The sequence below is a fragment of the Diorhabda sublineata genome, chromosome 9, assembly GCF_026230105.1.
Source record: "Diorhabda sublineata isolate icDioSubl1.1 chromosome 9, icDioSubl1.1, whole genome shotgun sequence".
NCBI classification, from domain to species: domain Eukaryota; kingdom Metazoa; phylum Arthropoda; class Insecta; order Coleoptera; family Chrysomelidae; genus Diorhabda; species Diorhabda sublineata.
In genome coordinates, this window is record NC_079482.1 from 9360654 (window position 1) to 9385391 (window position 24738).

Below are 24738 nucleotides of genomic sequence, written 5' to 3' on the forward strand. Positions count from 1 at the left end.
TCAGTCCATTGTTTTGATTGTTCTTTTGTTTTGAGAGTGAAGTTTAAATCATATTTTCTGCGCAATCTCAAGCTATGCATGGTTCTTATAACAGTACTTTCTATCAACAAAGTATCGAAAAGCCCTTCCCGGAAACGGTTCACAAACGATACCTAAGTCGGTTAGAATTATGTAGTGTGGAGAAGGAGGAACATCTCTGGGTTCAAAGATGTGAGCTGATTTTTGATGGGAAAATAGGTGGCGCTGATTATAGAGGGTATTCGCTTGAATTTTACGCCTTGATTTGAAAATAACTACATATAGTAATGCTTTAAATTATGCACCGTGATAATGAAATTAGTAGTATTAAAATAATGAAACGATTAACAAAACAGAATCTCGTTAAATTAACTTTATTATTTAGCTATTTATTTGGTTTAGATAATACATATATTCTAATATGAAAAAAAAAGAATCATGTAACAATAATGAAATAGTACAAAAAAAACATTTTGGTTGATTAAAATAAAATATTGAATTTTATCCGTAACTAATATAATAATTATAGCGATATAATTAGATCAATAAAAATAATAGAATAATAAAAAAAATATATTTCGGTTCATAAAAATAAAATATTGAACTTCATTAGCAACTAATATAATAGTTATAGTCATATAAAATATCAATAAGAATAATAAAATAATTGAAAATAAAACATTTTGGTTCATAGAAATAAAATATTGAACTCTATCCGCAACAAATATAATAATTATAGTTTTGTTAAAATATTATTGGTAATTAGCTTATGTAAGCAGGTACAGAAATATATCAAGTTCTTAATAAAAAATAAAAATCTAATAAGATATTAAGGATTGCACAGCTTTTCACATGAATATAATCAAACGTCAGTCACAACTTTGATAATTTCTTATACATTTTACTTTTATTTTTTTTCTATATACTCCTTGTTCAATTTTGGCCTAGAAATGTCCTCTCATGGTTAAATAATAAATAATAATCTCTCTTGTTAACAATAAACAATGTTCGTGGCAACCAATTTTGGGCAATTGAATTTGAGTAATTCGATCAAAAATTATTTGTATAGTATTCCCTTCAATTCCCTTTTTCCCAACAACATCCAAAACTGTATTTTCTAACCGGCGAGTTAATTCAAACAATCCCTGACTGGGATATGCTAGGCCGCCATACAAGGACAGTTCGTTGATTAATTCATTTTGTTGATTCTCTTCTACCGATCCAGCCGAAGATAAAGAATCAAAACAATTTTTGCAGAATTCGTATTTTTTTTTCATTTTACGGGACACATAGTCAGCCAAATATGCTAATACTTGTTCACTAGTATAAGTTACATTATAGCCATGATCTATGAGCTTGTCTTCATTCTCTCGAACAGTCTTTGGTAAATCAATTTGGTTCAAATCTTTGGAGTTATCATTATCACTTGCTTCTTTTTGACCATGTTTATTTCCATACATAAGAACCTGGTCACCTGGCAAAGCACAATTTTCCAAAGCTTCATCGAGTTTAAGAATCCACTCTTCATGAGTTTTTTTTGAAGCTTTTATAGTGTCTTTATTCTGAATAAAACTTTAAGGCATTTCAACCCCGGTCATATTGCTACCTTTAGGTGGTCGAATTAGCGAAAACAGACAGAATAATCTGAAAACTTGCAAAAACAATTTCGCGTCTGGGTGCTCGTTAGATCCACAGCTGTACCTCATTATTGAAAAAAGTTGCTGAAATTGAAATAGATACAAATATAATAAATGCTTACAATATTTCTAAGTAATTACAAAATCTTTATTACCTCCAGATAATCCTGCGATAGACGAGATGTCATAAAGTACTCAAAGCCACACTCATTATGCATCATATCAGTTATTTAATTCTTTTCACTACCTACATAATATTCTGTTTTCGTTAGTTTATAGAATCTGAAGCTAGTTTCAGATATAGTAAGTGTTTAACTTCAGATCTCAATCCCATAGTACAATCAGCGCCACGTATTATCCCTACAGAATTCAGACCATATTTTAAACGTACCGTCCATAAGAGATGTTCCTCCTTCTCTACACTCCATAGTTGGAATATAAAACAAAATCGTTAGTATAATGGTAACTGCCCGGTTGGAACACGTAATCTCTATTGCGCAGAATAGTCACCGTACCAAGGACGGTTTTTTAATGTATTGGGACGAGTGTTAAGTAAGAACTTTTATTACATTTAATAAGACATGGTAAGTTATAATCAAATGTGTAAACACGTGTTTCTCGAACGCAAACGACTTTAAGAACGAAAGTAAGGGTTTATATGACAGAAATTATGGAAGGATTGATAGTTTCGGGAGAGGGTATATCCGAATGGTTAAAACAGAAGTTCGAAAAAGATATTTGATTGATCACAAGGATGACGTGAAAGTCAGGTTTGAATGGTTACATACCGAATTGGTCCAGTTCTTCAGGTAGACTTGTAATCCGATCCGTCAGAAATTTCTGACACAGGGTCACTGTGAATCTTGAAAACATAACAATTTTCGTCGTAATGCTATTCATTCTTCTATTTACAATTAAAGTATTGTAGCTAGGAGCTATATATATTATAAATTTTTAGTGCTGCGTTTGATCATAGAGTAGCCGTAGCTATTTTAAGATTAAAAGATGGACTAGATTACAGTAAGTTATTAGATGAAGCACAACAAGATCCTATAAGCAGCGATGCTACTTTGACACCTGCCATGAAGCACGAGCTCGGCACATCAGTGACAAGCAATATCATGCACGCAGATTCTAATCTGAGTTTACCAACAGTGGGACTTCCCGAAAATAATTCGTACTTAAGTAAGTTAATTATCGTATTGAAATACAGAATAATTTCTAATCTCTTGATTTATTGATTGTTTTTTGCATGCTCTTTCATCTTCGGATAAAATTGTATAATATAATTACATGACCACAACTTGACATTCATCTAACGACAATAAGTGCTTTCTCTATGTTACTTGCAAGATAACTAACATTTTGTAGTGTAATTGATAATTGTTTAGTGGCACCTATTTATCAAATGACACGCCCATGGAAATTGTGCCTAAATAATTGAGAATGCATCGTTCTTTGTAGATACTGGCGATAAATACATTTTCTATTTGAAATATATTTACTTGTATTTTGTAGGAAAAAGGTTGTAATATTATGGTAATATGCTTAAAAGCAAAAGCGGTGTTTTCAAATTTAGTCCTATAAAACTCTGGTGCAAAATGCTGTGAAAACATGTCAATTACCGCGTTATTGGCATCACTGCAATTAATTTTAGTACTCTCTACCTATGTTGATTAGTTCAATATACTATGGTATCACAAAAAAGGAATGTTGTTAGGTAGCAAGTCGAGTATTGTGATACCTAACAAATTATTGACTTTGGTTCGTTAATTTATTCAATTTAGTTTGTTTTCTAAATCGATTTAATACCTCAGTAATTACTTCATTAGCTGTATTTCACTCAAATGCTAAATATATGGCACTTTCGCTGAAACAGTGTCACATGGAAAAACAACAAACTATCATGGGCGACATCTGCTAATTTTCTTTCACACTGAATTTTGTTGATTTATAAACAATAGAAAGTGTTATTTAAAATTATACTCTAAATAGTCAAATGATATACCTGTTTAAAGTGTTTGTCTGCAATAAAAACAACTACAAATTCCTAAGGTTCACTCCGAAAACAATAAAAACGTGGTAAAAATTTTAGTGTTACAAATGTACAAGTGGTTAGAATCCTATTCTAGTAGCCTATAAAACTCTTGTGTCCCTTTTTGTAGTTTCTTGTAGATAATCAAGTCTCTTCCTCCCATACTCACATGAATAAATCATTCAGATTAATTGCTATCTTTAACTTAGGTCTTAATTCCTAGCCTTTATGAGGCGGGACATTTATCTAGTATTATGTGGACTAGAAGGAGCAAATTCAAAAACTATTGAAAGTTTGTTACAGACGTTAGGTATAACTTCCTAGCCTCTATGAGGCTAATAAAACTAAGTAAATGTTCCGCTTCATAAACCGCTTCACCTTCTTTTAGTGGTCTGCTTGTGACTCCAATATATTTCAGGATATTAAAAAGGGCTACTTCAATTTTCGTAATTTCTAGATTTAAGCACAACTTTTTGTTCTAAGGTTTAGGAAATAACGGGAATTACAAAGATAAAGAAAACGCTACCAAAATCACTAAAAACGCATGAAAAATTATTTCAATTGATCAATATTTCTATCATACGTAATATTGAATTTTGAGCCCAATGAATTTTTACAAGAATTATTACATTTAGCGGTGGCTTTAACCACCGCTAATCTTAATTATTTTCCAGACTAGTATTAGAAAGCTCGGAATATATATTAAAGTTAGTCTACTTTGATGTTCTATTGCTACGTTACCATAGAAACATTGATAGTCTTTCGCAAATCAGTACATTGTTACTTTTGCTATTAATTATAGACTCTCCTCTATTTTGTTCCATACGGAAGAAAATATCCAAACTTACTCCCAGGCAACACTTTATACTGCACGTATTGCATTAAAATAAGTTCTTTAAGAATTATAAATTCGTAAAACACTGATTTGATCATACTTGATCATTACCTTTTACAGATCTACAAACACCAACAGGTTCGACTCGCGTTGAAAAGAAAAAGCAGCATCCGGGTTTAAATGAAATTTTAGAGAAGTCACCTGAAAAAATAGGTAAACTGGAAGAACAACTTGATATGTTTAAGAAGAAACAACCAAAAGGATTTATTGATGTATGGTGGCTGTACGATGATGGTGGATTGACTATGTTACTGCCTTATATCATATCTACCAGAAACAGTTGGTCCAGTTGTAAATTAAGAGTATTTGCTATGGCAAATAATAAAAACGAATTGGAACTTGAGCAGAAAAAGTAAGTTTTCACAATATAATGATTGTCGAAAACTATGATCCCGTGTCAGAAAGCTGATTGCGGATCCTAGCCCAGAACGAGATTTTGGGCGTTAATTCTCCCACGCTAATTTTTTGTTGTATAATGGATTCGAGGATTTTGAACTAAAGTTTAATACTAACAAACTATTTTTATAAATGCGAAAAAGTACAAAACTGTAAGCATGTGAAATGATCATAAAAAGTCGTATGAGGGGAATTAATAATTTTTAAGTGCAACAAACCATAAACAAAGTCCTCTTAATTTAAAGCATAGAATCCAATGGTAAAGAGAAAAATGGGGGTTGCCATTTGAAAAAATTAAGTTTTCGAAGTTTTTAGATAGCGAAATCCAGCACCATTTTCTGAACACCCTATATAAATTTTTGTCAAGGTTTTCACAGATTTGAAAGCTGTAAGTGTTATTTGTCCAAATCCCAAAAATATTAGACATGACTCACTTATAAATATAATTTTTTTAGAGCATGTATCAAAAAATTTCGAAAATGTCAATATTTAAAAAATGGTGGACTTCAAGCATGCGATACCTTATATAAAGTTGTATTGACATTTGGCTTAGATTCCAAAAATTCAGTAAAAACCATAGCATTCCGCTTAAAATAACTAACTGGGTCCACGTCGTGAAGGACCCTATATTAATTCAGTTCAATGTTATTTATTGTAATTTTTAGTATGGCAAATTTGCTGTCCAAATTTCGTCTGGATTACTTTAGTTTACAAATGGTTTCTATAGGAGATAAACCTCAAGACACAACCATTGAATTCTTCAATGACTTAATTGCTCGTTTCGTTACCAACGGGGAAGTTGAAGAAAACGGTGAGTAGTATTTATTTTGCTTTATTTAATCATAACTATTTAGAGTTCATATCTAGACACGAAGTAGGTATAGATAAATAATCTATGACTATTATAAAGCCAATTTATTGCCAACATTGGAAACGATTTAGAACAAATTGCGTATGTACCTTGATTATGACTATAAATGTTTACAGACACTTCTGTGTGTTTTTATAGAGTGGGACTTTAAACATAGAAAACTTGACATCAGAATGGTTAATATTATAACAAAAATATTTTATTAAAACATACCGAGATTCAAACAGAAAGTTACTGTATATTGATGGAATCTAGTCTAATACACAGTATGTAGTTAAATTCTGTCTTTAATTAAATCACTATTGCCCAAATCTTTTTTTAAAAATGTTCCTACATCTTTTTGTTCCAATATGTCTTGAATAAATGAATAATAAATGATCATCACTGGAGTTACGCCCAAGCAACTGAAGTTGCATCTGATCTCTTAAGGAGTAATATCTTCCAAGCAATTCTGGATTTAAATTTTAATAATGACATCAAACAGTTTTGAAATTATTTGTCAATCAAAAAAGTTATCACAAAATTAATAATCCACAGTCTGAATTTGAATCTCAAATTTTTTCATCCACAAAAGTTTTTCTGCCTCAAAAAGTTATATTTATGGTTAACGGTATCCAAAAACATTCCGGTTGGAGTGAAAGATGCATTTCTCACATAAATTTGTATTCCCTTCTCACGATTAAATGATCTAACCGCACTATACCAAGCTCATATATTCCTTATAAGCTAGGTGTGAGATTCATAACCATTATTCTGAAGAATGTACAGAATATGTTCCTTCTGGAATTGCAAAAATCTGTGTAACCTAACCGCATATGCGATACTCATTCTTCAACCATATAAACATTTATATCTCAGAAAAAATGATGCCTCCTCTTTTTTGGACCTTATTCCAATCCTATATGTAGGGATGAATTTAACGATCAAATTGATTTCTTCGATATGAACTAGAGATCTGGAAATTACGTCTCCTATGAAATTCATTAAGCAAAGACAGATGAGTTGGTGAGATCATTTACAAAGAGTGGAAGAGTCAAGACCAGTGAAGGGAATATGGGAAGCAAAAGTAGACAAAAGTAAAGAAGGTAAATAGGCAAAAGTAATAGATGAAATACTTGAGAGGCACAAATTCAAAACGAGGTTCACGGGTTAAGAAGTGATCCGATTCCACCTAAAATCAAGAACATTTAGATGCATTTATATAATATATATATAAATAACGTTCCCAATAAAAAACTACCCACTTATACACACACACACACACACCTGCAGCAGAAGAGAAACTGCTAGCAGGCGCGTCTCCCCGAGCGGATGGGAGGATGCCCTATGTCCTTGGATGAAGCTTATTTTCCATAGCTGACGAGGGCAGAAGGTAGGTGCCAAATAAAATACGCTCCCGTGGACAAAACTCCCCTTTTAAAGAGTCGGTCATCACCATCGGACCGAGGAGGGCCAGAAATACATCTGGCCAGCGGGTCACATACATAAGCGGATACGGGTGATGCTGCTCGAAAGAGATGTGCGATATGATCTCTATAGCGCGGTGTATATTGTAGCTCCCGGCATCTACATGCCGCACCCATGGAAGCAAGAGGAAGCCGATGAAGGAAGCAGGTGCAGGGTCGAAGCGGTTGAAATTTCCCGCTTCAGGGCCAGAAATTCTCACAGCAATGGGGGTAGCTGTATGAGGGATCTCTCCCCCACTTCCGGAGGCATCGCGTTCGGAGACGACCTTTTGCTTTGGAGTCATATCATAGTCTATGGAGAACCTTAATCAACAATCACAAAAGAATGGAGGAAATGTGCCTCATGCTCAGCAAGACGCACTACTACTCAGTGTGAAGAAGAAGAGAACAGATGCGCTAGAACATTTGGAAAAGCTAGTCAATGGACTGCAAGATTTCCTTCAAAATAAGCTAAATGTCCACAAGGAAATCAAAATGACGTCAATGAACCTCTGCAGTGCCCTGAGAAGGTTCAAAAATCAGGATCAACAATGGCAGGAAATGTAACAGCGGCATGGCCACTTCAGCCTAAAACCAAACGAGTCACTGCAGACGGCGACGCCAAAACAAGCGGAACTGCCACCTGTTGAAGCGATGGACACCGGAGCAGAAGCTGACACTGAGTCAGTTGCTGGTGACCTCAATAAAAATGTCCCCAAGAAGAATAACAAAAGGGTACGGAGTTCACCTGATCATGGACACGCAAGTGACGAAGAAGCTGGACTCGAAACAAAGTCCGCCGACGAAACTAGCGACGCTCGACGCTGACAAGAATCAGACCAAAACGGCTTGGAAGCTTGTTCAGTCCAAGAAAGACTTGAAGAAGCAGAAGAAAGAACAGCTACGGAAGGAGAAGCCAACGAAGAAGCCCCGGCCGGAGCTTAAACGCAGAAAACCGCGTCAGCGGATCAAGCCAGATGCACTAATCATCCGCCCATCTGAGCCGGCGAAGTACGCAGAGATTTTGCGTCGAATAAAGAAGGACGTCTCCGAAGAGCAGGTCCGTACCACCGTGGATAAGATACACAAAACCAGGGCCGGAAATATGCTGATAACGCTCTCTAGGAAAAGTACCGACAAAGACCAGGCCTTGCAGAAAACTATCGTGGACATCCTACAAGAAGACGCCAAAGTAATCTGTAAAGGCCCACAGGAAGATGTCGAATTTCGAGATCTTGACGATACCACAACCAGGGAGGATATCCAAGCCGCCCTGCAGATGGAAATTGGAGAGTTCTGCGAGATACCACTGGAGGCAATTAGGATCCGAAAAGCCTACAGAGGTACTCAGATTGCTGTTGTGACTCTACCAGCAGCTGCAGCGAAGACGATCCTGGAAGGAAGCGGTAAAATCCGGATCGGCTGGGTAAACTGCCGAATTAGAGCAACGAAGAGACCGATCCAATGCTTCAAGTGCTGGCACTTTGAGCATCATGGATCTCAATGCAAAAGCAAAGTAGATCGTTCTAAGTTTTGCATCAGGTGCGGACAAGATGCGGATGTGCATTATGCGCCGAGAACCCAGGCGCAGAGAATGCTGCTCACAATGCCGGCAGTCACAAATGCCCGGTATTCCAAGAGGCGCTTCAGAGGATGACAAGCAAAAGAACATGAAGATACTGCAGCTCAATCTCAATCATTGTGAGGCTGCGCATGACCTGCTCATGCAGACGGTGCGCGAATTAGAGCTTGACTTGGTACTGATAGCGGAACCACATAAACACCTAAGCACCCAACCCTGGGAATCGGACAGCACATCCAAGGCTGTCATCTGGTCATGTGGCAAGCTCCCTTTCCAGAACGCAGTCGACAACAACAATGCCGGCTTTGTAGCAGCATCAGTAGAGGGCATCCGCTTCTATAGCTGCTATGCACCACCTAGCCTCTCTATTGGTGACTTCACTGATTTCCTGGATCGTCTAATCGAAGATGCGAAGCAATACCATCCAGTAGCGATAGCCGGAGACTTCAACTCCTGGGCAGTCGACTGGGGTAGCAAACATACCAACGCACGAGGGAAGGCACTGCTGGAGGCTTTTATTACACTAGATGTAGTCTTGCTCAACAGCGGTAACACGCCGACCTACACCAAGGGCGACGCAAGCTCGATTGTAGATCTCACTTTTGTCAGTAGTAGCCTTGCTAAAGGTAACGACAAATGGGAAGTATTGGATACCTACACCGCCAGCGACCATCATGCAATATTCTGGGAAATATCAAGCAACTAGAACTTCAGGAGGCATATCAAGCTATCTAACAACGTTGGTTGGAAAGTAAAGTCTTTTGACCCAGAATTATTGCTAATAGCTCTCGACAGTGATCCGATCAACTTTGGATGTGCGGAAGAACAGACTAAGGACCTGATGAGGAGAGTAACACATGCTTGTGATGCAAGTATGCCTCGTAAACGTGGCATTAACTCAACATCTTTAGTGCATTGGTGGAACGACCACATCAGCAGCCTTCATAAAGAGTGTCACAGGAAGAGAAGAATCTCTCAGCGCGGCTATCAACGGCCCAACTCAGCGGAGTTAGTCGCAGAGTACAAAAAAGCGCGTCATGAGCTGAATAAAGCTATCAAAGAGAGCAAAAGAATATGCTGAAAAGAACTAACAAAGACGTGTGGGGTAGACCTTATAAGGTGGTCATGACCCACTTGAAAAAGCAACAAATGCCATCACCTACGTGTCCTCATCTCCTTCAAATAATCGTCACTGCGCTGTTCCCACAGCAAAGAAACTTCGATTATCAGTTGGCTCCAAGTGAACTGGACCACATACCATCTGTCACTGAAGAGGAGCTGGTGGAGGCCTGTAACGGTGTAGGAAATAGTAAAGCGCCGGGATTGGACGGAATCCCTAATATTGCCTTGAAAACCATCTTAAAGGCAGCACCGACATTGTTCCTAGACGTGTACAACATCTGCCTCAAAGAAGGGACCTTTCCAAAGAAGTGGAAACAGCAACGACTGGTACTGCTTCCGAAAGAAAAAAAGCCGCCGGATGAACCGTCATCTTACCGCCCACTTTGCATGTTAGATACAGCAGGTAAGGTTTTAGAGCGTATAATTCATCAACGAATAGAAGAAGTAGTCTATCAACTCCTAGCAGACAACCAGTATGGATTTCGGAAAGGACGATCAACACTGGACGCGATTAATCTGGTTGTTAATATCTCTAAGGAAGCGATCGCAGGAACCAGATGGAAAGGCGGCACAAAGAAGTATTGCCTGGTGGCGACATTAGACATCAAAAACGCCTTCAATTCCGCCAACTGGAACTGCATCATGCAATCTCTACGAGAGAAAAGCGTTCCAGAATATCTGTGTAGGATAGTAGCCAGCTACTTTACCGATAGAGTTCTCAAATCTGACACGAAGAATGGTCCTAAGGAGTACGATATTACAGGAGGTGTACCTCAGGGCTCTGTTCTAGGCCCACTCCTGTGGAATGTCATGTACGACGGACTGTTAAGACTGAAACTACCAAGTAACGTCAAACTGATAGCGTCCGCAGATGATGTAGCGGTCGGGATCATTGCCAAACATCTTGATGAGATAAGCCATATGTTCGACATCACCTTTGACAAAGTCAACCAATGGATAGAAGAAATGAATCTCCAACTGGCGAAACACAAGACTGAGGCAGTGCTCATTAGTAGCAGAAAAACAGTAGAGACCATCAAGCTGAAAGTCGGTACACAAGAAATCACATCACAACCGTATATCCGATATCTGAGAGTGATGCTTGATGCCCGACTCAACTTCAAGCACCAGGTAGAACACGTCAGTGCCAAAGCATCAGTAGTAAGAGCTAGTCTCGCAAGACTGATGCCCAACGTCGGCGGCCCAAAGCAGAGCAGAAGACTACTATTATCATCAGTTGTCACATCGGTGCTCACTTATGGAATATCCATTTGGGCAGATGCGCTGGAGCTGCAAGAGTTCAGAGTTCTAGCTGAGGAAAGAAGGAACCTTTACCAACGAAAGAGGTCAACTACACTAAGTGCCGAGGAACTCAGAGCTGAAGAACGGCAGAACAGCATCACATGATGGAAATCGCAGTGGGATGCCGCAACAAAAGGAAGATGGACATACCGTCTCATACCAAAGATCGACGTTTGGCTGAATCGGAGTTATGGCGAGGTCAACTATTAATTGACGCAAATGTTGTCAGGACATGGATGTTTTCGGACATATCTTCACCGCTTCAAGCATGATGATTCACCTGAGTGCCCGTCCTGCCCAGGAATCAATGAAGACGCAGAGCACGTTTTCTTTGACTGCCCACGATTCTATCCACAACGAGATGAGCTGGAGACGATCCTAAAGAAGAGAATCCAGCCAGAGACAATAGTAGAAGAAATGCTGTCATCAGAAGCTGCCTGGAACACTATCAATTCGTTTGTCACGGAAGTCCTTACGGAACTGCGTTCCATTGAAAGAAGAAGAGCGAATGACGTCCACTAGAAGAAAGAAGATATAAAATCTTAGCTACCAGAAAGAAGAGCAGCAGCTAATTCCTCCCTCTGCGATGTAATGACTAAAAGGCGGGTCCGCGGGGGATGAGAGGATAGAAGATAAGAGGTTTAGGGTTTAGTGAGTAGGGGCAATAGCGCCGCAGAGTTTAGTCTCACATATCCAGGCGTACCACCTATGCCTGGAATCTGTAAAAAGGATTCCCCCCTCTTATAAATAAAAAAACACACACACACACAGACACACACACACACATATATATATATATATATATATATATATATATATATATATATATATATATATATATACAGTATGGTGTAGATGAAAGGAATAAATTCGTTATTTCGTAAACCTGCGACTTTAAGGAAAAATCCTGAAACCCGTCGATTTTTATTTTAAAACGGGCTATTTGTGAGGATACCTTTTTATTTTTGACGTCATCTATGCGAGCGTGATGACGTCATCGTTAAAATTTTTAAATGGAAATGTGGGTGTTGTAATACATTATTTAAATACCTATTCAGCCATATCAATATGTACAGTAATTGATTTTTGTATTTGTTTAAAAAATTAATAAAATTTTATTATTACAATAAATATTTAATATGTATTACTAATTAAAAACAACGAAACCTAAATTAAGTGCTCAAATTGTTTACCTTCAGCTAAAATACAATGAGAAAGACGTGCCGCGAACTCTTCTCGAAACTTCTCTATAACTTCCGGAGTTATTTGTGCAATCTCAATACGTATCCTTTCTTTGAGTTCATTGATATTTTGTTGTCTATTTTGGTACACTTTACTTTTCAAGTATCCCCATAAAAAGAAATCAAGAGGAGTCAAATCAAGAGACTTAGGCGGTCATTCTATTTTTCCTCTTCGACCTATCCACCGATTTGGAAAGATGTTGTTCAAATAGTTACGCACCAATACAGCATAGCGTGGAGGCGCATCATCTTGCTGCAGCCATAAATCATTTCTGTTTGGAAACAGCCGATTCAATTCAGGTAGCAAGAAATTCTAAATATCGAGGACCTGTTAAGGTTTCTTCGAAAAAGTATGGCCCATAATCCTATTATCTATTATTCCCGCCCAAACATTAACTTTCTCTGGGTATTGAGTACGATACTCTTGCATCCAGTGTGGATTTTCTGTGGATGCTATATATATAACTAGAGTTATTTGAATCGAATATCTATTCTGTAACGACAATATTGTCACTTCATCAGACCATTCAGCCAATTTCCCATTCGAATTGTTTTCACATTTACCCCTTACTTCTCAAGAAAATGAATATCCTGTAGGGGCAGTTTACTATATTTTACTTCAGCTCCACATACTGTCCCTATTACAGAGTTTTTTGTTAACTTTATTCAAGTTATATTCTGAATATATCAAGAATATACATTTTCTTTTCACATATTTTTGTTGTAAAATTGATTTCGGCCTTTAGGTAGCAAAATGCGAATAAGTTTTTCAGGATTCATGAATATAAAAATAATAGCTCCGTTAGAAAGAAAATAACTTTCCTTTTTTTCCAATGAAGTCAAGCAAGTATCTGGCAAAAAAAGAGAGTTGCCCACAACAACTTTCTTTCACTATGAATCACATGATATTGTCAACCAAATCAACTATTCATTATTTACTTTCACCTTTTTAACGTAAAAAGTTTGTCTAAAAAAATTCAGAAAATTCTGTATTCATGCAACCTTAGTTGCAGTTCGGTTAAATAATCCTTGGTCAAAGGAGTAATGTTTTTTTATTTTTGACTTTAACTGTATTTTTAGCTTCTTTAAGACAAAATAGAATTATATACAATGATAGTAGATTTTTGGATGGTTGAATGAAATCAAATTATCTTTAGTTTATACATCAAGGCTCTAAATTTGACACAATCACGTATGTCTTAGATAATGCTGGAAAATAGTAAAATACAGCTTTGTGACAATTGGATTCTTCACAAACACAAATGAAACTGTTGAAAAAACAGCTAAAATTTAAAGTGATGGATGACAAAAATCCTTGGGATCAAACATAGTCAGACATACTCACCAATATCTACTGAAAAAATAATTTAAGAAGCTATTAACTTCTATATAGACGTTTACTGATGATTATTTATTCAATATTCATAATAGTCCGCGAAAGAAACAGTTTTACAGAGCCTTTCATTGTTGTATTACAAATTCATTCGCGAAAATTATTAGATAATTTTTTTGTATATATATTGTTGATTTTCTCTATTTTTTGTTTGTAGATTGTATGATCAGCGCAGCGGAAATTGCAGCTTCACAAGACAAAACTTACCGGCAGTTGCGCTTACGTGAACTCCTTTTACAACATTCCAGTGACGCCAACCTAGTTGTAATGTAAGTATTTTATGAATTAACTACTTATTAAAAAATATGCATGTACACAACGAGAACCAACTAACAAAGCAGTATTCAATAAATAGAGAAAAGTTAAGCATTTATGTTTTTGATGTCACTACCTTTCTATTGTTTAGTTTTCACGATTTTAGCTAGCTCATTTTTATTTTGGTGCGCTTTGTACTTCATGATGTATTTTATTGGTATTTGCAGAAATATTTGAGCCCTTATTGTAGCTTAGTTGATTTCATTCTAGTATTACAATAATTGGTTTTTTAAATAAATATGTGGATCAATTTCTTGAACTAACAAAGAGAAGTTAAGAAATCTGAAAAAGAGGAGAATGACTGCCCGGTTCAAAATCATAATAAAACACATATTTTGCTATCACATAATCCATTTACCGAGGTCACAAGTGTCGGGAATTAGTACTTCCAACTTTACCAGTAATAGAACTCAGTGACTTTCGTTTCGGATTTTTGACTGGAGCCTAATGGAAGCTGAAGTAAACCTAATCTAACCTAATCATAAGAGAAATTCGTTCCTCGGTCTACTTAATAACATTAAGAGTGAACATCATTTATTTTTTCATAAACATCTATTTTGCATATTTTTGCCACCCTCCATCATGCACTTTATTGATAAAAATGTCCAATAATCTTCAATTGGACGGGCTTGAGATATTATCTTGATTTGGTACAAAAGGTATGTTTTTTATTTAACCAATTTTGAGATGCCCTTGCATAATGACAGACCACAAAGTTCTGCCAAAACATCATATCGTCTCCAACGTGATGTGGCCTTACTAATGCAACTAATTTGGTGAGGCATGTGTTTCATCGTATTTCAGAATCTACAGTTTCCCCCTCTACATAAGCTCAAATAAGGAATGGATATTCCTCTTGTCGAAATCGCGCACCAGACCAGAACTTTATCAGCGAATTTTGCTTTTTCTTCATATTTTACATTGTTAGGGCACTCCCTCATTCGTGAAATGTACCCGCCTAATTTGGTGACACTATGTTATCCGTGTTAATTATTTTGAAGTATATTTAGGATACTTTTAGTTTTTCGGTCTTTGTTACAATCTCTTTGGTTTTCCCTTGTTTTTTAGAGGTTCAAACATGGTATCATGGTTCACATTATCAAGGCTTTTTCTAATTTCCAACTGATAAGACGTTTTGAGGCAACTAATATAGGACTTGTTCATTTAATGTCAAGGAAATAAACATTCGCTAACAAAGCCATTTTGATACTGTACTTATTATTACAAACTATTCTCAAACTTCTAAATTTTGTCCCAAAACTACTGCAACATACGTAATTTGAGAACCGGCTCATGCATCCATATCCTTATAAAATGTTTTTTAATCTGATTATTGACGAAAATATTGATAAACGACCCCACACAATCAATCTATTGTCAATATTCTCCCTTTTGTACCGATATTGATGTCCTAAATCACAAATTTCGGATTTGCATCAATATTTGTTATCAATAAAGAAATAAGAAGAAGAAAATAAAGACGTTACAATCAAAATTATTGTCAATATTTTAAAGTATTAATGAGATATTGTCAAGATATCACTAGCTTATGGCTAGTAGAGTCATTTAGACCTAAAGTTTTATGCGCTGGACTGAGAATATACATAATAAATATATATAATAAAATTAAACATACTCGTATGAAGCTACGTCGATTTTGTGAATTTACTATAAAAGTGAATTTATAAACTTTCACGCTTGCGGTTGCCTTGACGCCCTCGTTCACGTTTAACATAAATTAAACAGATTACGAAGTGTGATTTATGTGTTTATAAATCACACTTCGCACAAACGCCCGCGCTCGCGTTCAAGTTCACGCCGAGTTTACGCTGGGTGATGGCCATTTATGTTCGATGCTCGCGTTCCAGCGCTTAGCCAATTAAAAAAGGATTAATAACAGCTGTCGAATTTGGTTCAAATGACGTTTTGTTTTATATTTATTGGTGAAAAAAATTTTAAAACAATGATAAAGTCTGAATCGATTCGAATGAAGAAGCCCACTAAACGAAAATTGCATTATTCAGAGAGCAGAGGATGTTTATTTTTCGAAAATTCAGCTATATGAAAAATGAAGATGAGGATAAAAAATTGGTTAAGTATGAAATATAAGAAAATATTCCATTGCACGTACAAAAACTTATTTGATTTAAAAATAGAAATGAATCATTAGAATATATCTGTATGTGATACACTTTAGCAGAATAGTGGATTTGTCATCACTTCTTCCATAGATTTTTTATTTGGAATATTTCATAGCAAGATTAGGTATATATAGAGAACAGGAAATTTCCAAATGGTATTAAGAAGGGCCTATTTTTCAATAGACAATCTATTATAGTTAATTCTCATTGTGAAAACAGTAATTTCGGTACTTGGAAATCAGGTGTGGTGAAAATATCATTGAACTATTCGCATATTTTTTTATTAAACATTATTTGTAACATATAAACATTTTACAGTACCTACCTAATCATATCATAACTATTAATTACATTGTCTTTTAATTGTTAATTTATGAAACACTAAATAAATTTATATAAAATTATAAATAATGATTCACTGTCATCACTAGAGAAAGAAACGATTATTGGTTCTATTAATCATCCATAATCCTTTCTAACTATTTATCATCTTCTTTTTTCATGAAATGTGCAACACAATTTTGCCAGTGAATGTTTCTCACATTTTAAGGCTTGCTTGCGTTAAAAGATCCTTTACATATCTTTTAGTTTAAAAATAGTATTTTCAGCTACCACTTTCAGTTAGCCCAAATCAATTCTATAGGGTTCAGTTCACAATGATATGGTGACAACCTAAGTACAATTTCATTATTTTGTTGTGCCATTCAACAGGATAGAAACAATATTTACAAATTTAAAAAATGTTAAATCTTAAAACAAATGAAAGAGAGACCATGCAAATGAAATGTCGAAATACGAAAAATATTTTGTTGTTTTGTGAAATGACATTTCTAATCGGTCCATATAGGGCCAGCAAATTAAATTCCCAATGGCAAAGGCAAGATAAAAACTTTCGTTTCCAACGCGAACTTTAACTCGTAATGAAGGCGTCAGCTTGGTCGCGAGCGTAAAAGTTTATAAACACAATATAATAATACATAAGAGAAACTAGGACTACTAGAAACAATAAATATTTAGTGCCTGATCGTATTCATTATCAAAATGTTTTGCAGCGCAAGCCAAATTATTTGAATAAGCGTTCAATTCTACAATTATTTCCATCAAAAACTATAATATTTAAAGACAAATACTCATCTTTCATTTATGAGTAAATCAAAATTCAACTTTATGTTATTATTCAACTATTTGGTTTTGTTCATAAACACTTTTCCATATATTAGTGCCTTTTGCATGTTTTCCATAACTAAAATTGTTAATTATTTCCTGTCTTCTTCAGGTCCCTTCCCATGCCCAGAAAAGGCACTGTATCAGCGCCGTTATACATGGCTTGGTTGGAGGTACTTACCAAAGATTTGCCCCCTTATTTACTTGTTCGAGGCAACCAACAGTCTGTGTTAACTTTTTATTCTTAAGTTGTAGTATTTTATGTTGTATATACTGTAATATGTTGATCTTTAATTTATATATAACTAAATCGTATTTTGCCAGAAATAAAGAAAAGTAATAAATTACTGGATAGTTTTATTGCATCAAAATTAAATTCCAATTCAAGTTTACCTGTAACTAAAAACCTGTTTTGATCGATATGTTTCTATCAATACTTTCAGCTTTTTGGTACTACTTGGTTGATACAGGATCGTTAAGATATGAAGTTTTAACATGATATTTGGGTTATCTAACTAATAGGGTGCTATTTTACTTCATTACATGTTAATCGAGAAAAAAAATCCCAATTCACAACTTAATCAAATTATAGTTAACATCTATCCTGCAATTCAATTTTTTTTATAACGTGCTCACATCAAAACAAACTTTATTATTTAATGTACTGAATTCAACGTGACGTGATTTGGTACCACTGATTTGTTTCCATTGATTTGTCAAAAGTAGTTCAATCGAATCGCTAGTGTCAGTGTCAACAAAAATTACCTTTTGTTGACTGTAATTTGAAAGTAATAGATTACTGTAAAATTATTTCCTCATTACCTTGAACTCTGCATGATGTAACTCGATATTCAGCTTATAGAAGGTGTTATTGTAAAATATACTGCATAAACTATAATTCAAAGTTTTTATATATTAAAATGTTGATGAATACTTTTTCTAGTCAGTAGTCTTATAATTCGGTTCATTCATAATGACTGTTAATGTACCAAGTATGCCCACTGTCAGAAAATACCGAAGGGAAAGTACTGAAGTCAGCAGCTGTCTCAAATATATGATATTTGGTTTCAATGTATTATTTTGGGTAAGTATTAATGACCTAAATATAAAAATTTGTAGTGAGTGGGTAGACTTTCAATTACTTGATTAATACGTAAGAAAAGAAACTAATTTACAATTTTTAACATTACTAATTATTAAAAAAAATATATTTCATCTAAATGCATTTTTAGAAATATAAATGAATGAATATTTAAAATTACAAACCCTTTTATACCATATAAATCCTATTGTGATATTTTTGTGCTTCTAGTTGCTGGGATTAGGAATTTTAACAATTGGAGTATGGGCTTGGAGTGAAAAAGATATATTTAATAATTTGGGTAAAGTAGCCAATGTTGCACTCGACCCTGCTTTTGTATTAATATGTATAGGTAAGTAATCATATAACTTATTAGTTATTAAAAAGTTTTTAATTTTTTTTTGTTGTTTTACTAGAAAATTAAGTTGTTAGTCCTTATTGGTTTATACCTCTAGATAATAGGAATATGGTAACTTTCTCCACATCTCTAAGATCTTTTTTTTATTTCAATAAGTTATCAATATTCATCTAAAATAACTAGGTATAATTGTTTTACTAGTCAATAGTTCAGTATCTACATTTTTGAACACTCCTAACATATTGCTTCATTTTAATGTTGATTTGTTTCATGATTGAACTATTTTCCACTATATTGTTTCTTTCCAGGAACTGTAACATTTGTGATAGGGTTTACAGGTTGTGTTGGAGCCTTAAGAGAAAATACATGCCTCTTAGCTACAGTAAGTTTTTGGAATTTGCTTTATGGTAAATCATACAAGTATGTTTATTTCAGTATGCAATATTCCTGTCTGTACTTCTCTTATTTGAAATGACTGCAGGTATTCTTGGATTTATTTTTAAAGACTGGGTGAGTCGCATTTCTAGGAATTATTGGAAAAGTGAAATAGTTGAAAACTTTTATTGATTTTCTTTTCCCAGTAACAGTAATATGTTTCCATGATTTAATGACTGGTAGCTATCAATTAAATTTATAATTTGAATTTCACAGTATACATTAGACAATGTTTGATGACAATTAATTTATTGGGATAATTTTATATTTTATGCAGTTTTTTATTATTTGTTTTGCGGTAAATATAAAAACTGCTTTTTGCTTCCAAATTATTGTAACCCTCGAAATATATTTTAAAATGAAAAAAAAACTATAATAATAGAATATTTTCGTCATGTTTTGCAAATAAAACTGAATAACTTTTTCATTTTTCATGAATTATGGGTACATTCTTGATTTATCAAGTGCCAAATAGATAGTAGTTATATTTTATTTTAATTTTATGAAGAAATAGTATATATTATAAATATTTACCAATTCTAGATTAAATCCCAAGCTACTATTGGATTTCAAACCTTCATAATCCACTACAGGGAAGATCCTGATCAACAAAATTTGATTGATTGGATCCAGGAAGACTGGGTATGTTAGTTTGATTATTATATATCTAGGTAATCTTATTTATTTACATTCTCATATGATTTAGTCTTGTTATTATTAAATTAGATGAACTTAGCTTAATAAATGAAGGGTCTATATGATATTTAGGAAACACAAAACTAACTTCAAAATTGATATAAGGAACTCTTAAAATCTCAATATCTAATAATTATCTTGATTTGAACACTAATTCTGATATATAAATGGAAATTACTCCATCCTCCACTTTACTAAATGACCCGCTTGCATCACTATACTAGCCTTCTCTGTGTGGGCATTTTGACTCAATGCCCTTAAGACAGTTTCAGTAGTATACAGATTAGCCGTGTCAAATAGCACCCTTTTATCAATCCAAACCTTTTCTAAGGGGAAGTAAAAAACAGTATAGTTCATTCAAATAATGGGTAATTGTTCATTTTTTTTTATTTGATATCATTGAAGAAATGTGATCTGTCATAATTCATGATAAAAAGTGGTATACTTTACTTATCAAGAATATAGCTTCAGATATGGGATATTCTGCTCAAAACAATATAAATAAATTCTGATCTGGCTGATTTGTTACAAAAATACTAGGGAGATTTATGGGAGAACATAAAACCTCATTTTGCAATTTTGTTTCATTTCACCGCAAAATTATTACAGCTTTAAGAAACAAACTAAAATGCTGCCATTAGAAAAACTTGTTTTAGGCATAAGGGATATTGCCATAAAAATAATGACAATCTGCCTTTAACTCTTGTAGATTTTTGTACTTATCATGCCTTTTTGAAAGTCTGTTTCTGTGTAATTGCTTGTGAATTGTTTTCTAAAGTTCCTTAGGATTAATTCTTATTGGCAGTGGTTGGACCTCATCTTCAAAATTTATTTTGAAGGAAATTTTGTTTTCTCTTTTCATTTGGTTCATACATAATTACCCGAGGATATTTCACTATCGGATCATCCTTCACATATCTAGGCCCAATACTTTTATAAGCCACTTCTTTTGAAGTGGAATCTTGAAAAAATTCATGTGTCAACAATTGTGATCTAAATGGAAATGGATTCCTCCTTGCTTGTTCCATGTGCTTGATGTACTCATTTGGAAGGTAGGTATTTTTCTTCCCGCAATCTTAGTTTCTATTAGGTTATGCACACTATCACATTCCATTTGATTATGGCCATTTTAAAATAATTTTTGGAAAATGATTTGTTCTCTCTCAACTGCTAAATTCAATAGTGTTTTTGTAGTTGCAACCTTCGGACTACAAATTTATAGGAAAGCGAGTGCTGGAACAATTTTCATTAATATGGCTTATAATAAGAGAAGTAAATGTAGATGTAGACCTTCTGTCTCGTCCCACCAGTAATTTACTGCGTCATGATTTTCCAGATTATAAACCATGAAATTGTGTAGCATTAACTTTTTCCTACAGGAAATTGCACTGGCATTGAAATAGGGCAGTTCATTACAGCCTGAAAGTCCATAGTGAATGATTAATTCTTTTCTTTGATTGCTTAGCTCTGTCTTTTTCTTTTTCAGTCCCAGCTAATTCTTTTCCAACAACAAGAATGCCATAAACTCTGTCGTCTATATTTTCGGCTAAAATGTAAACTGTAAGAATTTTTTATGACAGTATAATAAAAAACTTACATTAAGTGTCCTTTGCAATAGATAAAGATAATTTTAAAAATTTTTATCTATTTGGTACAGAATCGTGAAATATGTTCAAAACCGCGTGTTTACAAAATTTTTATCCCCTTAATCTTCAATTTTGAATTGTGAATTTATGTAAGCTATTATGATGTCATTAATGTCGCCTCTATTGACATTTTTTCGCAAAACTTTAGTACATTTTGTAATGTGGATAACTTCACATGGGTTAAAAATCTGTCTTTGGGGCGTATAAACATCTAAATTCAACTCACAGAATATGTCCTGAAAAGGTGGATAAGGTGGAGAGCTCATTTTGTTTGTTATCTTCACAGTAATTCATAGTAACACTCAGCTTTATTCTTGAAAATTGTCTCCAAGTAAAATTTGGAAGTATCTTCACAACAATAATGTTTTAACCCAAATTTTTTTAATGCACATTTAATTCAAATATCATTGTGTAACTTACCCCTATCTCTAATATGTTTTTATAAAAACACCAGAAATCCTAAGATAAATATCCCGTACCATAAATATAATAAAGCCTTCTTTGACAGCAAAGTTTTTGGTCATGTTTTGCATGAAACAATGATGTGCTTTTCGCGACATCCATCTCTAAATCACTATGCTAAAGTGGAGTACAATAAACATCACTTACCTTTGATTAAACTGCTAAAATCCCAGAAATTGTTGGTCAATAAATATACGCTTAAAACCATTGACCAACTAATAGATACAGGTTATTTTATAGAGATTTTCTCGCCCACATGTGTTTGGCATATAGCTCATTACAATAATGGAATTTCATGTGTCTAAGGGACACTTGGAATGAAGTTGGTTCCCATTAGGAGTGGGCAGTGTACAAATTGGCTTACTGATAAATATTAACGAATACAATAATAACTAGAAATTAGGTAGGTCATTTTATGGTCATTCACAGTCACATTAATATAAGATAAAAATTAGATGATCCGAGACGATACGTTAATTGAGGATAAAATAAGGGACACTTTATACCACGAAACTATATGATTAATATATCCTAATTTTAAATAGGAAATTATTATTATGTTAGAACAAAAGGATCAATAGCATATTCATATTAGTCTCTACAGGGATTGGCCTCTTAATTACTGAATATTTGTTTTCACGGAGAAATAGTTTCGATTTTCTCAGTAACGTATTTGCTTCATCAAATTTGTATTTATCAAAGTTACAATGTAATATTGTATATTGATTAATATGTTATGATTTTTAACAGTTGCAGTGCTGTGGCATTGAAGGGCCCAAAGACTGGGACAGGAATAACTATTTCAATTGTTCTTCAAAAGATGTGGGAAGCAGAGAAGCCTGTGGTGTGCCATTTTCTTGTTGCAAGAGAAAACCAAACGTGAGTTTGTTCTTACAATATAAAATTGTTCAATAGAATTTGTCAATTTTACTGAATAATTCATCGATTTTAAATTCACAATGAGATAAGTATCTTTAAAATAGTTAGCACTTTCAATAAAGCTGTTAAATATATTTTTTAGAAACATTTTTTTTTTAATTCGTCGGTCAGAGTATGTAAGGAATTGAGTAATTTATCCAAATCACTAATGGCACATTTTAAATTTTAGTTCTAACTAACAAAAAACTATTTATTCTGATAAAGAAAAATAGATTGTAGTAATCTAAAATTATTTTGAAATGTCCCGCTGCCACTCTAAATTCGTAAGTGCATACGTAGTTCATAAATGGAATATATATGACTCTGAAAATGTTCTTAAAGGACACACAATATCCGCTAAAAAACTAAAAGCTCCATATTCAACTGATTGTCGATTGAAATATATTGAAAAAATTAATGAAAAAAAAAGGTTGAAAATTTTCAATAATTATACATGAAGATCGCATGGTAATACCGGTAGATGTTTAACACAGGCTGACAAAGATGGTGCAAGAACAGGGACGTATTTATACCTTTTCAATGGGGGGGGGGGGTTTAACCACTGATTTTTGTTTTGCTCCCCATAGGCTAAAGTGAGCTAACCGTATCTTGGTTTTGGAGTACCTATTAAAAAAAAAATTGCGTTCAGGCGTGGCAGTTGACACTGGAAGTGTCGCTAAGATTTGAAGAAGCTTCTTAACCGTTGGGAAAAAGAGTTCGTCACACCCGTCCATAGCTTCTAATATGGTAGAGGGCTTTTTCTGATTAGACCAATGATTGTGCCAGAGCTCATACTCGCTTACCAAACCTTTTATTTCCACTTCACTAAGAAATGTTGCTCCTATCCCTACTATACATTTCTTCGCTGCTTCGGTATTTTGAGTCTGGTTAGGCAGAAACAACTGAATTCCTGAAATTGCTTCTTCGTGAGACTTAAAGCGAGCATCAAGCTCGGTGGTTACGTGTTCGATAAACGGGTAGAATACATTTCGGAGCACTTATATCAGTGGAACTCAACTTTCTTGCTTCCTCAAAAAGATTTGAGAATTCCTGTTCATTACGTAGGTTGTGTGTATTACGATGCTCGCAGCTTTATTGAGCTTCTCGTTTACAGGAGTTTACACTAGTTCATTCAGGATGCGAATGCAACATATACAACTTGATCAACTTTCACATTTATTCATAAAGAAACACTATTCTATGAAATATTACAATAATTATGAATAATAAACTTTGTAAATGCAGAGTAACGATATATTTTATTGAATTAAACTTAAACATGTGGTTCTTTCTGTGTCTGTCTCTGTTCTCTCTGCTAAGCACACCTTATAGTTTTTAGCTGCTGTTCGGAAAAGCAACGTTGCCGTTAGTACCTTTCTATTATAATATCTAAAGAATATGAGAGCGAACGCAACATAGCGGCCTCCCTTGAAATCTCGTAGTTTCAAGAAAAATAAAATGAAACCAAAATTTACAAACATATAACAACTTAACTAAAATATCGATTAATTATAAACCTTGACTTTGTCGGCTACGAGACTCAACCTGATTAAACATACATTGAAATGTTCGAATATGCATTACA

General features: G+C 34.3%; 2 protein-coding genes across 8 annotated transcripts in view; both read left to right on the forward strand.

Annotated features, from left to right (window-relative positions):
* Window positions 1–17904, forward strand: part of LOC130448644 (bumetanide-sensitive sodium-(potassium)-chloride cotransporter) — a 45504-nt gene extending 27600 nt beyond the window's left edge. For both annotated transcript variants that reach the window (XM_056786093.1, XM_056786095.1), the window contains 5 exons: window positions 2614–2840; window positions 4646–4937; window positions 5647–5792; window positions 14095–14206; window positions 17670–17904. In XM_056786093.1, coding sequence (XP_056642071.1) covers window positions 2614–2840; window positions 4646–4937; window positions 5647–5792; window positions 14095–14206; window positions 17670–17805 — 913 coding nt within the window. In that variant the 3' untranslated portion in view covers window positions 17806–17904. The remainder of the gene's footprint in view (window positions 1–2613; window positions 2841–4645; window positions 4938–5646; window positions 5793–14094; window positions 14207–17669) is intronic.
* Window positions 17905–18281: 377 nt separating this feature from the next.
* LOC130449112 (tetraspanin-5) overlaps window positions 18282–24738 on the forward strand; it is a 63123-nt gene continuing 56666 nt past the window's right edge. For 3 of the 6 annotated variants that reach the window (XR_008910422.1, XR_008910423.1, XM_056786796.1), the window contains exons 1-6: window positions 18314–18641; window positions 18870–18990; window positions 19305–19378; window positions 19432–19506; window positions 19975–20073; window positions 22986–23114. Coding sequence is in view for 2 of the 6 variants with exons in the window: in XM_056786796.1 (XP_056642774.1) it covers window positions 18531–18641; window positions 18870–18990; window positions 19305–19378; window positions 19432–19506; window positions 19975–20073; window positions 22986–23114 (609 nt within the window). In the remaining 4 variants the exon portion in view is untranslated. Of the gene's footprint in view, window positions 18642–18869; window positions 18991–19304; window positions 19379–19431; window positions 19507–19974; window positions 20074–22985; window positions 23115–24738 lie in introns of all 6 variants that reach the window. The other 3 variants (XR_008910420.1, XR_008910421.1, XM_056786795.1) reach the window with 2 other exon arrangements.